The following is a 16,832-nucleotide window of genomic DNA, read 5'->3' as shown; positions in this document are numbered from 1 at the left end:
GCCGTGCATCTTGTAGTTCTGCAAATATTTCCCAATAAACACTTTGTTAAAATGAACTGACACAGTCAACATAAATGCTTTAACTTTAGAACAGATGCAGTAAATGTTGCAAATATTCATGTTTGTGGTGAAAAATAATTTTAGGGTTATGTGGAGAATATAGGCGAGACCCCGACTCTAGAAATGCCTCCTGATAACATTGGTGCTGAAATGAAAAACAAGACATTCCGCGACGCACACACACACACACCACTCACACATCCAGTGTGGCCCGGGCATGAGTCTGGGACTCTCAGGAGAGTTCATGAGCTGCAAAAGTCAGAGGCTTCATTAGGGTGCAACAGCAAGGGAAAGAGAAGATGGCATACAGCAAATGCACATATATATGGAACCCTCACGCAGAAACCCCGACACTGTGGAATGAAGGAAATGTCAAAAGGCCATCAGGGAGACACGTGTGTTTTAGCAGAATACTGTTGGTAGCCGAGTGCATCATTCGCTCTTGACTAACACACACGTACATGCTACAGAAATCAAAGAAAAAAAACCTTGGCCCAGGTCACTAAGGTAGAAGCTCCCGTCCTCCAGAAATAACTTGGTATGTTGTTGATAAAATGTAGAGTGACACGTTGTGCTATGTGCTGGCTTTACCTTTGGCCAGCCGGGCCTGCGGGGCAAACACTCAGTCTGCACCTCAGCCCCATCTCTCTGCTTCTGTCTCTGAGTCACACGCTGTCATTCTTCTCCTGTTTCCTCCTTCTCAGCTGTTCACTCTCTCCTTCTTTATCCAATCTACCTCGCCCTGCCATCCCTCCTTACGTCAGAGTTATCACAACATGCTCTACCATGTCCCTCGCTCAACTTTCTCATGGCCTCGTACATTCTATTCTATATATGTTTTATTCAAACTTATTTTGTTATCTCTTGCTTTTATTCTCATAAGGTCCTTTACTTTTGTGTCTGTGGCTGAGTCCCTTTAATTGCTCCTCCAGCATTCACTCTCTGTTTGTAATTTTCTACATAAACGCCATAAGACCTTGCCTGTATTTCTGGCGTGTAACAAGATGGCGTTGTCGTTTGGGAGTGACTTAAAAGAGGCACAGAGAAACTGTCAAAAATAGAGGGGGGCAGATAACGAAGGAAATTATGACAGGGAAGAGGAGAATGAGGGAAGTAAAGTGGAACAAAAGGTTGGCAATGACAGGTGAGGAGAGGTGAGAACAGGTGAGGCGAAGGAAGGTGCCGACTCCGAGCTCAGGTGTTACAGTCCTGTTAGTGCACCTCTATCGGAACTCAACTCATTTCAGGATCAAGCCTATATTTGTCCAACTGGTGACGCAGTTCAAAGTCCTGCACTTTTTTTGTGTGTGAGCACATGTGGTCAGGGAATGTGTCAGCCATTGATTCCTCTACCCTCTCAACGAGGCCTAATTGAGTGTTTCGATGCACAAATGTCTAGGTTGCAGTTAATTATCATGGACTGATTGGTGACAGACCTCTAATTGCAGCTGCTTCATCAGCGAAATATGTGATCACACTAAAAAGGGAAAAAAATAACTCATTTGCAAAGTGGCGGAAAAAATGTGAGAAAATGCTTGATGCACACTCCCACCTGTTAATGTGGACTGTTTGACCTGAGAACCAGCTGCGTGATAGTACAGCTGTAGTTTTAACAGCTTGTTGCAATCAGCAGTGACGGCAGAAACATTTAAAAGCTCCTTGTCCTGAAGGAGCAGTTGTATGGATATCACAGCTGTGGACACATGTTGAAACCAACCTAGTTGAGGATTCTTATGGATGAAAACGACACATTTCTGTTCTACATTTTCACAATTTAAAGTCGAAACCATGATTCAAACCAAGGTTTAGGTCTTTGTCGTATTGTTTTAAATTTGATCCTGTTAGTTTAGGTTTCATGTTGTAACTTAAAGAGCGCACTTAAGAATTTTGTATGACACACGTACGCCCTCTTCCTTGGGACATTATATCTTCTGAGGGGAAGACTATGCACAATCCTGCAAGCTGCTTCTGATTCGTTTTGTTCCTTTGTATAAAAAGTAATTGCACACTGCAAATGAACCACACTTTGGTTCAGTTTGATGGGGAGAGAGGCCACCTCTTTTGGTCAGACTAAATTTAGGTTTGTTGTTCCGTACCGGGGTCTGAGGCACACCTGTTATTTTGGTTCGAACTATAAAGTCAGAAGGTTCGGATCAAACAAACTAAAAGTGAAAGCCCCCTTAGCAAACAAGAAACCATCACGACCAATGACTGCCACAGACATTCCCAGACCCAGTGTGACTTAGTTGTGCAGGTCTCCCTTTATGTCGTGCATTTAACTGCAAATGACAAATTTCTTTCAAATGAAGCTGTGCTGTGATCGACTCTGGCAGCATTATCAAGCGTCTCTGCCTCAGCATTGGCAAAGCTGCACGTTGGCACATTTCTGTCAACTGGATTGAGTCTACTGGCCCATTAGATTAAAGTACGATTATTAGACTGCACACTGTTCATTTAAGGACAGATTTTGGTCTTTATCCATGAAAACACAGGGGACATCAAAGCAACAAGTACCACCTGGAAGAATTTTGTTACTGACATATTGCACTCTTTTCTACTCAAGTTATTGAAATTGAAATGAAAGTATTACCACAATATGGGGTCCCACCTGTTTGTAATGTGTCGGCGGGCCCAGAGTGGCAAAAGGTTATCGTCTGTGCGCATGTAGCTACTGTGTCTCTACGTTTACCAGAAAATGACAGGAAGAGATTTCCATCTTTCTCTCTCTTTATCAGAGTCTTCTGACAGTCTCTCTCTCTCTTGTTCTCATCTACGTCCCTCTGTGGATTTCCAGACTGCTGGCTCCATTGCTATGCTTCAAGTGATATTCAGACCGAGTTTTTAAATGTTTAATGCCACGTTGACAGACCCGGTCCCCAGCCATCTATCTGGGAGGGCCGAGGCAGGCTGGTGCAGAGTGAATGCCTCACCTTTCAAAAGGCAGATTACAGATGCACACAGACCCTGATCAAGAGCTGCAAAAGGTGAGGGAATAAATCTCCCCTGACAGAAAGGTCGTGTTGGCCTTTGCACCCCATATTGCAATGGAGGTGAAAGGGCAAAGTTGATCTGAGCTGGGCCGCCCGAGGGAGGGATTGCACAGCAACATGGGAAGGTATAAAATGAGAGCTCTGTGGTAGGTGGAGAGATTGGGAGATGGATACAACAGAAAAAGAGACTGATGATTGTTTATGGAGACAGATGAAGGAAGAATAGGAAGAGGGAATTGTGTGGGAATGAGGAGAATAGAAAGGTGTGTGTGTGTGTGCAGGCATGCGTGATGGTTAAGAATGCAGAGTGTGATAAGATCATGGAAGCAAGTACAGAGCATTTTTAAAAACACATATCACGGGGAATAATTAAGCATGTAAAGCTAATGAAATTGAAATGAGCTTAAATTCAGAGAAAAGCTAAAAGAAAGAAAGATGACAGACTGACACAGAGAGTTGTACGACAGAGACTTTAGAGAGAGATGGACAGCAACAAGGGAACAGTTGAGAGATAATAGATAATGGAACAAGAGATTAAAGTAGAGAGGCTTAAAATTTAAAGAGAGAAAGGGGAAGTGAATGAAATAGAATGGAGAGTAAGGAAAAATAGAGGGTGGACAACAGTGGAGAGATGAGGGGAAGAAACAAATAGAGGTAGTGAGGGGGTGTGGAATGAAGAGAGTTGGGATGGAGCGATGAGGCGGGGAGAAAGAAGAAGGGAAGAAGAAAGGAAATGAGTGAAATAGACAGAAAAGCACAATCTTTTTTAGAACATCTCTACTGACATTTATATGTAGGCCACACCGCTGCTTCCATGGGCATATCCCACTGACAATATGACATTTCTACCCCAAAGTGGTGGGGAAAATAGCAAATGAGTTTTCACCCCCCACCACCACTAAAATATTTAAGGTCCAGAAACAGTTTTAAAGGAAATTCCGTTATGATGAGACGGCTTGTCAAAACTATGTTGATCACAGAGGAGAGGAATACAGAAATAAACCAGTTTTGGAAAAGGCACTATTAATCTTTTTTAATAAATGTAGAGCATAAGAAAGAAGGTCAGTTCATTTCCAAAGTTGAGTAAACGTATGCTTGGTGGTACTGGTATTAAAATCTTTGCATATCTTCTGTCATCACAGGCCATTGAATGTGAATTCAAAAATAAAAAAAACTATCTGTATATTAACAGACAAACAGGGTTTCCGCAGTACGATAACGGAGAAATGATATCAAATCATATTAATCACATTTCATTTGCCTTCCAGCTTCCAAGCCACCGGCTATGATAGTTTTAAGCACAAACTAATGACGGGCACATTTAGCAGAGACAATCTCTATGGCAACCGCAAATCACTTCACCGTAAACAGCAACAACAACAGCGCAGAACACGAGCAAACTCATTAGAGATGGTTAGATGCACATCTCCAGCTGCCGCAAAGCACTATGGGTGGAGGGGTGGGCTGGGCGAATGGGGGTGTGATGCATTTGCAACACCAAAATCTCATTTATTCCATAGAGGCAGAATCCGGTGACAGAGTGAAACGCAGGGAATGAATGATGAGTGGAGGGGCGATGGAGCAATAAGGGACTAACAGGAAGAAAGAGTGAGAGAACAACAGGAAAGGCTGGGAGTGAGGGAGGGAGAAAGAGAGATGGAGCGATCCGCCTTATTTCCAAGACAACTCCAATGACAGAGCCATTCTTCATTAGCCAGTCCCTTTACACTGTATATGTCAACCCTGGCGGCCAGACAACTGCAGAGGAGTGCGATCATAATTTATCTATTTTGAATGCCTAGGGGAGAAGGCTAAGGCGCCGCGCGAAGCTGTTAGCTGAGCATTCGTGCTGCGCCGTGCAGTATAGGGGCTTTGGCATATTACAGCGAATGTGACGATGGAGATAACTGAAGTCAAAAATAAACTTCGCAGGAGCGGGATATGGGGATGTAATGTTGCATACAGGCACAAAGCCATACAGCCTACATAAAGCCGACTTGTTTGTGTTGTTCAATTTGTGTAGGGGCTCCATACAAGTACAAAATTGACCAGAGGATTTTGTGCTTTGGCTCGTTTTGTCAGAATAAACAGAGATCGCCTCCAAAGACGTTGATGGTCCGCTTCTTTTCATCATATAAATCAATGTAGACATCGCTAGACTCGACCGGTTACACTAGCTTCAACAGTTGATGAAAGAGGAATCAAGCTGATCGCTACAAGACTGCGCAGGCAGCAAGCTGTAGCATGTTATGCAGCAGTAACTGAGTAGACAGTACTCTGACATCTCCTATAGGCTGTGGAGCAAGATAACTCTTTTTAGAGTGGGATTACAGTCAGTCCCGTTTTAGAGCAGAAACACAGACAGGATCATACATTCCCTCAAGTGTCGCCTTGGGGGGCAAAGTATGATCGAGTAAATGCAGTCAGTCTGACGGCAGCACAGTAGTCAACCAAGGGTTAGCAAAACAATGTTTGATGGGGGAAAGCAAATGAGTAACACTTTATATGCTCCCTTAACAATTATCACAGAAGTGGCCTTAAGCAACACACTTGATCTCCATCTACCCCAGTGGAGCTGCTCAGTGTCCAACAGTGGAGGACTATTTGTGCTGTAGAGTTCCCACGAGTGACTGTGTCCTAATTCATTGGCTGGATTTCACTGAAGGACATGGCCCACAAACCAGGTCCTTCATTAGACCTAAACAACAGACTGAATGGCGGCTTACCTAATAAGTTGGTCTCTACCTGATACGGAACATAAACCCCAAGGTGCATCCAGGCACCTCTTGCCCTCTCGTCAAGTCAAACATGTCCCAGTCTATGTAGTGACAATAACCGTACATGGACAAATAAAGTGTCAATAATACTTGGAAAGTGGGGCAAAACCAATAGTACACCTGATTACAATATTAGTTACACTGTTCCATTTTGACGTATTGTGACAAACAGCAAGGTGAAGGTTATTGTGGATATTATGTAACTTCCATTCCATATTTACCAGTTACTGATAACAATCTGACAGTTCTGCCGTTTCCCCAACTACACAAGACGGCAACTGACTAATGCACAATAGATTTTTAAATACAAGCTTCATCCATACTATGTTTCCATTTGAAAACAGTGTTATCCCACTACTAAGATCTCTGTCAACACAAAGTTTTGACTCGGTATCAGTTTTAATTCCCATCAATACTAACACACCTGCAACACATATCACATGAACCCTGACGTACACTGAGCATGTGAATGCTGGTGTAAGCAGATAGTTTGACTAAGCATGTAAGAAGTTGTATCATTGTAAAAGGAACAGCTGTTGGACAACGCTTGTAACGGATTACCCACTCTGCGGCTGTTTACTTCCAGAAGAGGGTCATGTGATGGGTGCCTGACAAATCATTAAAAGCTACGCTGTGACTGAAACGACCCAATCAGTGAGCGGCTGTTTCCAAACATCTCAGTTTCTGCCCATCCGGATGAAAACCCAGCCCCAGAGTTGTCAAACTAAAATTGGGCCAGCAGCATTTATAAACTTCTCAGTGTTAGCGGCTCTGCAATTGACAGATGTGGGCCATAAAACCGCAGGCTTTGAATGATCCAGTTCCTACATTGTTAAACAGTAACTATCCAGTGGATCCCCATTCAAAAGTGTTTTCACAATCAGCGAGCATTCCCCTGGATAAATAAGATTAAAAGTGTCCGTTAACTGATAAATACTTTGGCGTTTTCAGAGCTCTTTGACTCCCCAGCTCTTAAATAGCTCTTTCCATCACAGAGTAATCTTTCCATTTTCTCATTTTCAGATCAATAGAGACTCAAGGAGAATGAAAGGTCTATTTCCTCTCAAACAGGGATAAAGCTGAACCACACTGGGACATCTCATGTTTTCTAATCATGTCAGCAAGACTGCAGGACCAGATGAAGAGGCACCGAGTGTAAGGAAGAAGTCAACCTTTAAATTATAGTACACACACTAAAGTTATGGTGATTCCGGGCTGCCGGAAAAAAGAAGCCATATTGTTCAGTCGATATAAATAACATCATACAGTGCAACTTTAAAAGCAGAGTGAGAGAGACAGCCAGTGAAGTAGTAACCCACACAAACGGCCGAAAACAATGGGGCTGGAAAAGTGGAAGCAGTGTGGAGTCTGTGTGGGAAAAGGTACCCTTCAAAACACCCACTCAACACCATCTGCCGTGTCTGCGGTGGTTTTGTGTCACGAGGGACTGAGGATGATGGAGCAACTGTTGGATTTAGCAACAACGTTTCTCCACATCTCTCCAACAGGAATATCTCCCCTGGTGCCTGACCCAAACGCTTAGCTTTGCCTGTGAAGAGAGGGCCCGACAGATACGTTCAATTAATCAATGCTATTCTCTCACCATGTAGTTTTTTCTTATTCGTAGCCCTAGGTTACTAACTCACTGCAACATTATCATTAATGTGTCAGTGGTAGGATTTAACAAAGTACTTTTACTTTGTTACTGTACTTGAGTGAAATTAACTATAGTAGATTTTTGGGGGGTAATTTTTTCCTTTTACGTTACTGCATGACAGCAAATGCCTGCACTTTCTACGCCGCAGTATTTTTACAAGGCATTGTGTTACATCTTCACATTGCTTTTATAGATTTAAAGTAATCAATAACGAGAGGGGAACTGGGCTATTGATCCAATCAGAGTTGGCAGGTAATACTTTCACTACAGAAACCCCTGAAATCGATTTTTAACATGATAATTCAAGTGTTTACAGTAGCATCATCTGCAGCATTTTTAATTAATATGACAGTTTGTATTATTCTTGTATTAAATAAAATATACAGTAGGCACAGTTAATATTATAGTAGACCGTTGCATTAGGGAATAGACAACACTCTAGCAATTACTTTTAATACTTTAAATATTTAAAACCAACTTCTTACTTACTTTTACTCAGGTATAAAAGTTAATATGATACCTTCACTGTAGAAAATGTGTATTTATTTGTATTCTGACTGATGTGAATGTTTAAGTACTTAATACACTCCTGCAGAGTGCAGAATCTACTACTTTAGACCTGCTGAGGCCTGGATGGCACCTTTGACACTTGACAAAGAATTAATGTAAATTGCCACAGTAAAACTAAATTTAAGTCCATCTTACTAGTCACTACATTAGCTGAGGTTATAGTTTTTACAGAGCCATCCTGAGAAAAGTTATGTCCTCCTGCTGGCAGGTATCCAACAGATCATTATTGCTCAAGGAATGGGGGTTGAGAAAAGCTATCTGCAAAATGTTGCCATTAGCATTAAAGTTACCTGCTGCTATTCCAATTCAATACATTATTAGCATTCAGGATACACATTAGCCCTCGGGCTGTTGCAATATTAGCATTCAAGATTTTGCTAACAAGTTCATCAGCATGCGGGCGAACGCGAGCCGGGGCTGCATTTCGGGGCTCAGGCAGCATTAGCATGCAGATGGAAGTGGGCCTGTGGTGGGGATGGAAGAGGGAGTAGGCTGCTAAGTGATTAGCAGGAAGAGCTCTTACTTCACATGCAGGATCAGTATGAGGCTCTGTCGCCGTGTTAAAGGCTAATGAAACAGAGCGCAGGTGGAAGAGAAGGAATACGCATGAGGGGAGGAAGGAGCACAAAGGAGTTCATTGTGATCCTTCCAGTGGCGCCATGATCACACACTCATGATGTGGGTCTCACAGTCCAACTCATACTCAATTCATGCAGTAATTCACATTGCTCTGTTTTCATTTCATGCAGGTACGGGTGTATGGACACAGTTTACTCTAATTATGTGAAAGTAATCACAGATACACACAGGACCACACACACACACACACACATCTCGGGGGGGTTGCAGTATTTTGGCAGTACCCAGCTTGTTTACGAGTGGATATTCCAAGGTCCTTGTGATTAAAACAGCTCCAAAGCACTCCTGACACTCCATTACCCAGCATGCTCCGGGTGAGGCAGGATTGTACATATTGATTTCATGCCTCATTAGACTTCCTGTCTAACAATATCATTGTTCTTCCTGGTTCTACAGAATACTGCATCGTTCAGAAATGACCAGATATAATTCTGGGAGGGAAAGGTGGACACATAACAAATGAACACATTAATAGCGAGTCTGGCCTTGTTGGAGAGTGATGGGGGAAACCTTGGCAGGCTGCAGACTTTTGACCCAGTTTTCAGTTTATTGCAGTTGCTATCGACGTACTGTTCCAGGTCCAGGCCGAACATATGTTGTCTCAAGTCGCATATTTCTATATTTAAACGACATTTTAAATGCATACATGTGTTCACATTGGAATTTATGGCAACATTTAATGGACTATAAGTAAGCAGATGGTGCAAAGTGTGAATGAGTCTGAACCAATGGACAGTGGAAGGACCACCAACCACAGACTGTATATAAAGATTGACGACATGGCTCCCTGAAAGTGATACCTAAGCATCTTAATCGCCCCCTGGTGGTTGGCTGCAGAATATGCCATAGAAACCTGTCTATTCCGTATTCGTGGTATCAGTCAAAGTAAAAAGTCAAACTAAACATCAAGTAAATGTATTTGGAAGATGGTCATTTTTGATATATCTTATTACACTTCTGGAAAATTTGGTATTAATGAGTTATTTCATGACATAAAAACGGGGGGGGGGCAATGGTTGAGCGCATGCATCAGCCCCTGAACGCTACTGCAGAGTGTGGCTCCAAATTACATCATTAGCGCAAGATGGCAGCGTTTGTATCCGGAATATTTCAGTTTCATTTCTGGACCAGGGAAGCAGGTGGAGACACTTCATCCATCTTTATATGCAGTCTATGATTCCAATGTCAGAGGAAGGAGGCTCTGATGGCGGCATAATTCCCATGGGGCAGGACACAGGGGTCTAAGCAAAGCACACCCTTATCCTCTGTCAGCTGTGATGAAAAAGTTTTCACTTTGTGGTTGCTTATCCCAGAGTTGTTGTTTTTCCTCTGTTTTTATGAGCTTTTCAGCAGTTTGAGAATGTTTGCACTTGATCATTTATCTCTGCCGCAGAGAGTGTACAAACAGCATTGTTCTGTGATTCCACTTTCACTGATTGACCTTCAAGCAGTAATTGGCGAATCTTGTTTGGTAGTTGTCTCAGAGTGCTGGGTATTGGATGGCTGCCACTGAAAATCAGCTCTCTTTCTCTTTTCACTCTTTTCATGCGCTCTTACACTTTTTAATTCCCTTCTTTCTCCTTTAATTTATCTACCGAGCAATACAATTCTACAAATTCCTGCACCTTCTGCTGTGCCCTTTGCACAATACCCTCGGTCTTTCTCCCTTTCTCACACACACTTTTATGTTTAATCCGTTCTCTCTCTCTCTCTCTCTTCTTGTTTTCTCTCTCTTTGGCCCAAAGGATGACAGCTGCAGTAGCATGTAGCCTGCCAGCTGCCAGTTATGATGATGGTGACAGTGCAGTGGGGGTGCTGGCTGGATGATGTTGACTAAATGGAACACGGTAGCACCACTGGCAGACAAACTCCAGCGTGCACACAGGCACACACAAACTCCAGCGTGCACACAGGCACACAGGCACACACACACACACACACACACACACACACAAGCAAAACATAGCCGTTGGGCCGACTAAGGATTCTTCCTTTGCCAGAACACTTCTGAGCCAGGGTGAGGTAGCTGCACACCACCCTTCTCTGCCCCAGTGTCCCTCAGATGCTCTCTAACAGTGTAAACGGCAAGTGGATACTGCTGTTGGGACACACCTCCCACTCAAATCATCACCTTGGCAGCTTACATTAAAACTACACCTCTAAATTTTGAGTGACTTGTGTTTTGAGGGCTGCAGAATTGCACTGTCAGACTAGATAGCACATACCACACGGTTCTCTACTGAATGAATGACTGAAAAGGCCACTGCTTCACTGCAGAACGACAGGTTTGTCTTCACAGTGTAATCAGATATCTCTGTGTGTGGTGTAGTGGGTGCAAAAAGCTGCCATGTTTCCCATTCTTTCCTGGCAGAGTTGAGCGATTTCCTCTGAGCTGCTGAGTGATTTATTCTGATCTAAAAGACAAGCATTTCCAACATTACAGTATATCCACATGACTTACACACTCACAAAAGGCTGGCTAAAACCCATCCACAGCCATACTGAATGCACAGATGACCATAGAGTACATATGTGCAATTGTATGGCCCCAAGCTAAATGATCTGTTCTCACAGTGGCACAGTTAAAGATACAAATGTTGAAGGACGGACGGACGGACGGACGGACGCACACACACACACACACACACACACACCTCAATTTTCAGCCAAGAACCACCTGTTTCCGTTCAAAGCACAAACCGCTTTGAACCAGCACATCCACTTTTTCATGTGCCATCAAAGTTCGAACTGTAAGGTGGTATGACTGCCACTGTCACAGCCCAAAGAAGTTTGCATCATGCATTTTAAAAGCAGGGTTTACTCAATATTGTGATAGGGAAAACCTACGATTATAAAATAAATCGAATGCTTACATGGACTTCTGTTTGTTTAGGGTCACACAAACTTTAAAAAAAAATTCAAACCCGAATTAAAAACCAGAAAAATGCCTTTCAAGAGAGCTTTTTTTGTATGTGTGTGTGTGTGAGAGGCTTCATTTCTCCACGATCCTCCTGCCTCTGAGACAGAATTAATTCATACCGGCTATAAAACACAGCTGTCAACCCCAGCAGCAGACAGGGTATCGATAAAGGGGAGATAATCGGAGAGGCAGAGACAGACAGTGAGGGAGAGAAGCCTTTTGGGATACACACAAACTCTTGGATTAAGTTGTAATTAACACACAGACACCTACACAAAACAATGCAAAAAGAAACTTGTGGAAGAGTTTAAAAGTGTCAAGAATAGGCATGGTCAATAATCACAGTGGTAGTCGAGCATCTCAGCAGGAGGAAAGTTTTCAGCTCACTCTAAAGGCCAATGAAGTGCACTTGTAACTACTGGCAGTCTAGAGGATAAATACATTACCCTCTCAGCTCTGAGCGAGACCTTGTTCCTTTCAAATAGTCTGTACTGAAAGCCGCCAATAGTTGTGAACCCTTGATAACTCAAGTGGTTTAAGGACACTTTACACTTGCATGCAACAAACTCAAAGTGAGATGAACATGGTGTAATTCAGCGGCATGCAGCAAGAGCAGTGGGGTTTGTAGATGTGAGAGAGGATGTATTCGACAAAAGGTGATGACAACAGCGACGGCCACAACTACCTCTCCAACAGTGACCCTGAAAATATACCTGGTGATGACACGGAGTTTCAATCTTCTAATCGGCTCAAAAGGAGCCAGACACTTACGCACGTACAGAATGACTCATCACAACGCAAACAGGAATTCTGATACGTTAATCAATTCAAACACTGACGTGAAGCAAACAAGCAAATATATTGAGTATATTTAATACTTCTTACACATCAAAGAGCCGCATATGGATCATTATCATTAGAATATTTATAACCAGACAGAATAACATTGATGAAACAGGTGAATGGATTTGAACTGAAATCCTCTCATCCTCCCACAGCCATCTGACAATGTACCAACCTCTGGCGGCTCACCAAAATCTTTGTTCCGTTGGACGTGTGCAGACAGCTCACTTTCCCAGTGGCCACTATTCAGCAGACTGAGTTGCTGTAGCGAATCGATTGCTCTCTGCGAATCATTTTTTTTTCTGACAGTTGACATTTTTAAGGCTGTCTTTTTTGCTCATCATCTGTGACAACTGTAATTGTTGGATGTTTGACAGATGTTTTTGCCCCCTGGTTTATTCCTATTGTTAAAAATATGAATCAAATTAGATTTCCCTCATCGTTAATTAATTTCTTCTGTGCTAGCCAAACATGGGACACCAGCTTTCTGACACCGGTGCATAGTAAATATAACACAACACTTTTAAGGCTTTTTAAACCCTGTTCAAGCTAATGTGGAAAATTTGTGAAACGTTTTGTGTCACCAAGACTGACATTTTTACAAACTCCTTCCAAGGTTCCGATTTTCAAAAAACTCTAATTTTGCTGAATCCGTGTTTTCACTTAAAACTGAGCATTTGGTAAACAATAACGTCACAGCTAACTTAGCACATGGCTAAGTTGTGCTCTATGTAATCAGCATGCCCAGCAACTAACAACAACAAAAATGGCAGCTTTGTAGCAGTTTCTCTATGTTTGGGGATTACTGCTAGGTCTAATTACAAGTTAGCAGCTACATTTAGCATCACTGCAGCATATTACCTGCATTTGGTTACCCCTTCCAATATTTCTTTGACCACACAGTCTTCTCTTGTTTTTAAGTATTGATGTTGACTTTATTGCCACTTACTGGCCCAGCATGCTTGTTTGAGTAGTTGTAGTTTTTTGTGTGTTCTAGTCTGGTTGTAAATATTTTGTAAAACGAATGTCGTTATGAAACATTTTTGGAGCCTTTGTGACCTTTGACCACCCAAATCTAATCACATAATCTGTAAGTATAAGTGAACATTTGTGCCAAATTTGGTTCCTGAGATATCATGTTCACAAGAATGGGACGGACAGGCGTCTGGACAACACAAAAACATAATGCCTCCGGCCACTGGCTGTCCTTGGCACAAAGGCTTAAAACCTGCAGGTTTAAGGGAAGGAGTCTGTGGAATTTCCTAGTTCCAACATGACTAATAATACTGAAGATCCATCCTGTTTCAAAGAAATGTTCTGGCTCAATAAACCTGGCAATTTAGTAAGTAATCTCAAAATCTTAAAACATCCCGTCATGAGTGACATCAAAAACTACTTCCACTGTGTAATTGTGTTTCATTCTTGAAATCCTTTTACGACCGCCAGGTCTGACAGTGGACTTCAGCTATCACATAAAACCACACCATCCCTTATCTGCAGACATCAATAGGCGTCTGGTGTATAAATGTTATGAAATATGATGGTGTTGTGCAAACTGACCTACTGAAGGTAAGTGTATCATATACACACGACCTGATCTACAACTAGTGGTGTAGGACCACAAACAGAGGAAGGATTATATCAAGTGCATTCATCTTTGCAACTATTGATTTTAGAGTAAATTTCAGAAACAAAATCAATGTGATAAATGTATTTTGGTGGAAATACTATTTGTGGAGAAATTGCAGCATCTAATCTGATCCTGTCAATTTCAAATGAGCGTTTCTGAAACTTGAGGTATTTACTGTTGACCCAATCAGATTTGCCAACTATCCAGTGCAGCTACTGTCTTCCACTACTGGCCACAAATAAGCTGCAATGGAGCACATGGAGGACAAATCCGGTGCTCAAGGATACGTCAGCAAACATGTCTTATTTATTTCCCCAGTTCCAGATAACGAGGTGCTCTGTAACAGCAGATTCAGGTTTATTCCTCTTGATACCTAATGTGCCTCAGAGAAAAAAAAAGGAGAACAGACCGTCGAGTACATTTCTTTAAACAGTATGCAAAAATTTTGAAGGCTGAAGGAGAAGGATGAAAACACCCAGAGCAAAAGAGTAATGTAAACAGTGGTGGTTGTTTTTTAAAACCTACCATGTTGAATTAATGTTACATCAGTAAAGCTGCATGGATTTGACTGAATCAGTTCAGTTTTTTTCTGACGGGGTAAAATACATTCCCACGGTCATCGCAGCCTTTTTCTTCCACTGTGCTGCTATTTGAAGTTATTGTATCATAAAAATCATGTGAGTTGAAATTCTGACTGGAAATGCATTCCTGTTTCCATCTGACTGCCATAGGAACATTTTCTTCAAGGTAATTTTAGGGATTTTTAGAGCTGATCTCTGCAGAAGACTTAAACAATGGCTGTAGTCTATGATTAATTTCCTTTTGGGAAATGTATGTACTGTATTTGCTCCCCCAACAGTAAGCAACAACGGATCTTGACAATGAAACGTGCAGAGTTACTATGCAGTCAAGGGAGCTCAAATTGTTTGTTTGTATCAAATTTCAAGTTGCGGCTGTTTTGACGAGGTTTTCACAGAAGACGACTCACTGGACTGCAGTAAGTAACTCGGCTCTTTTCATTGTCAACATCCATTGTCGCTCACTTCTGATGTGATGGTGTTTCCGTTGTGTTGCATTTGTAGTTAGTTGTCATTTTTGCATTCGTGTTGTGGCTTTCACATTTGTGTTTTCAGTAAATGCGCTTGTGTTAGACATCTCAGCCACTGTACAAATGTGCTCCAGTGCTTGGACCTGACTAAACCCAGTTTGCTTCACTGGTTCAGTAATGTGAGAGCACTGAGTGGTTCTCTGGTGGAAGAAAAAAAAAATCTATTTACAAGGGAAGAAAAAGCTAAAATTGCCAACAGCGCTTGTCCTTCATTCAATAAGGTTAAATGACATATACATCATGGTATTAAATGATAAAGAGCTTCAGCATCAATGTATGTAGGCAACGTGATTAACCTTTTCTGTATTGCTTTAGAGTTTTTCAGGGGGACAGAGAGCTGCACATTTGACTGTGAGATTCATTATTTTACTGTATACTACTTTGAGTGATTTAATTTTGCAAGCTATTCTCACTTGCACACATACATTCAATCAGGCCTGCAAAGCCACTTCTCCTCCCATCATTCCCTTTTTCTGTCTCTATTCCTTTCTGTTTTCTCTTCCTTCTCCTCTCAGTCCAACATGTAATCTCTGTAACTTCCAATGGAAAACATGAAAATTATTATTGCCTTTCATCCAGCTTCCTCCTCACCTACCCCTGACATGCATCATCCGTTTGCCTCTCCCATCTCCACATCCTCTTTCCCCTTCTTCATGTAAACCATGAAACGAGGCAGCGTCACGTCCCACTGTTTGTCCTCCTGCACGGCTGCAGCTACCTTCACACACTTCCCATCAAGTAATTGCCTTGATTTGAATGACTGTTTCAATTATGCCTTCTTGGCTACAGCTCTCACCCTGTAATCTCCATCATTTCCATCCATTACACTCTTGCATTCCCTTGGCACCAATCAATCTTTGGTTTCTTTTAAACACTTTAAAACAGTGCAGCAGCTCTTTCCCTGAACAACAGTGACAACCTCCTGACCCCCCCCCCCTGCAGCAGAGCTGTTCAAGTGCTATTAGAGGGGAGAAGATGAGAAGAGCAAGAGAGAGAGAAGCAACCAAGAGCAAGATTGTGCCTTTCTCCACAAAGTAAACACCACACAGGGTTGACATGTGTACATGGGAGAGTTCCTACCTGCTCTTTGACAGAGGCGAGGATTGAAGAGGTCGTCTCCGGCTCAGATCTGTCGCCGTTGGACGATGGCATCACAGGGGGAACCATGGCCCCCTTCTCCTGCTCTGCAGGCTGATCTGGCACCGGCATTGCTAATTTAACACACACAAAGAGGAAGAGTTATTGTCTAGCCAGCAGTTTTAAAACAACAGTTATGCAGAAAAAAAGAGTAGGGTACAAATGGGTCATATCAATGTCGATCCACTTATAAAGCTGTATAGCAATCTCCTGTATAAGGGATGAGACCTATGCTGCCACCCGGCATCTACGTCAGACTATCCAATCAATTACACTTTGATTAGGAGAAGCAGGACTTCTTTAAAGACTGCATCTGTTAAATGGTCTATTTCTCAAATACAGTATTACTTTTGTTGGAAGATCATCACATTCTAAAAGCAAAGTACTTAAAGTACTTTAAAGTCATCAGGCATCCGGTTTTCTATTCTTCAAAAGGATCTGTAAATCTGAACGCAGACAGGATTCAGTTTTCATTATTTTTTAGACTGTGTGAATAACACT

The 16,832-nt window shown here is 42.2% G+C and overlaps 1 protein-coding gene across 1 annotated transcript in view; it reads right to left on the bottom strand.

The window, feature by feature from the left end:
- Positions 1 to 16,832, bottom strand: part of ctnnd2a (catenin (cadherin-associated protein), delta 2a) — a 244,656-nt gene that overhangs the window by 192,329 nt on the left and 35,495 nt on the right. The window contains 1 exon segment of the mRNA XM_035143145.2: positions 16,275 to 16,405. Within this exon segment, the coding sequence (XP_034999036.2) occupies positions 16,275 to 16,403 (129 nt within the window). The 5' untranslated portion in view covers positions 16,404 to 16,405.

Source organism: Hippoglossus stenolepis, chromosome 19 (genome assembly GCF_022539355.2).
Source record: "Hippoglossus stenolepis isolate QCI-W04-F060 chromosome 19, HSTE1.2, whole genome shotgun sequence".
NCBI lineage: Eukaryota > Metazoa > Chordata > Actinopteri > Pleuronectiformes > Pleuronectidae > Hippoglossus > Hippoglossus stenolepis.
The sequence above is the reverse complement of the archived record's forward strand: the minus strand, read 5'-3'. Positions and strand labels throughout refer to the sequence as shown.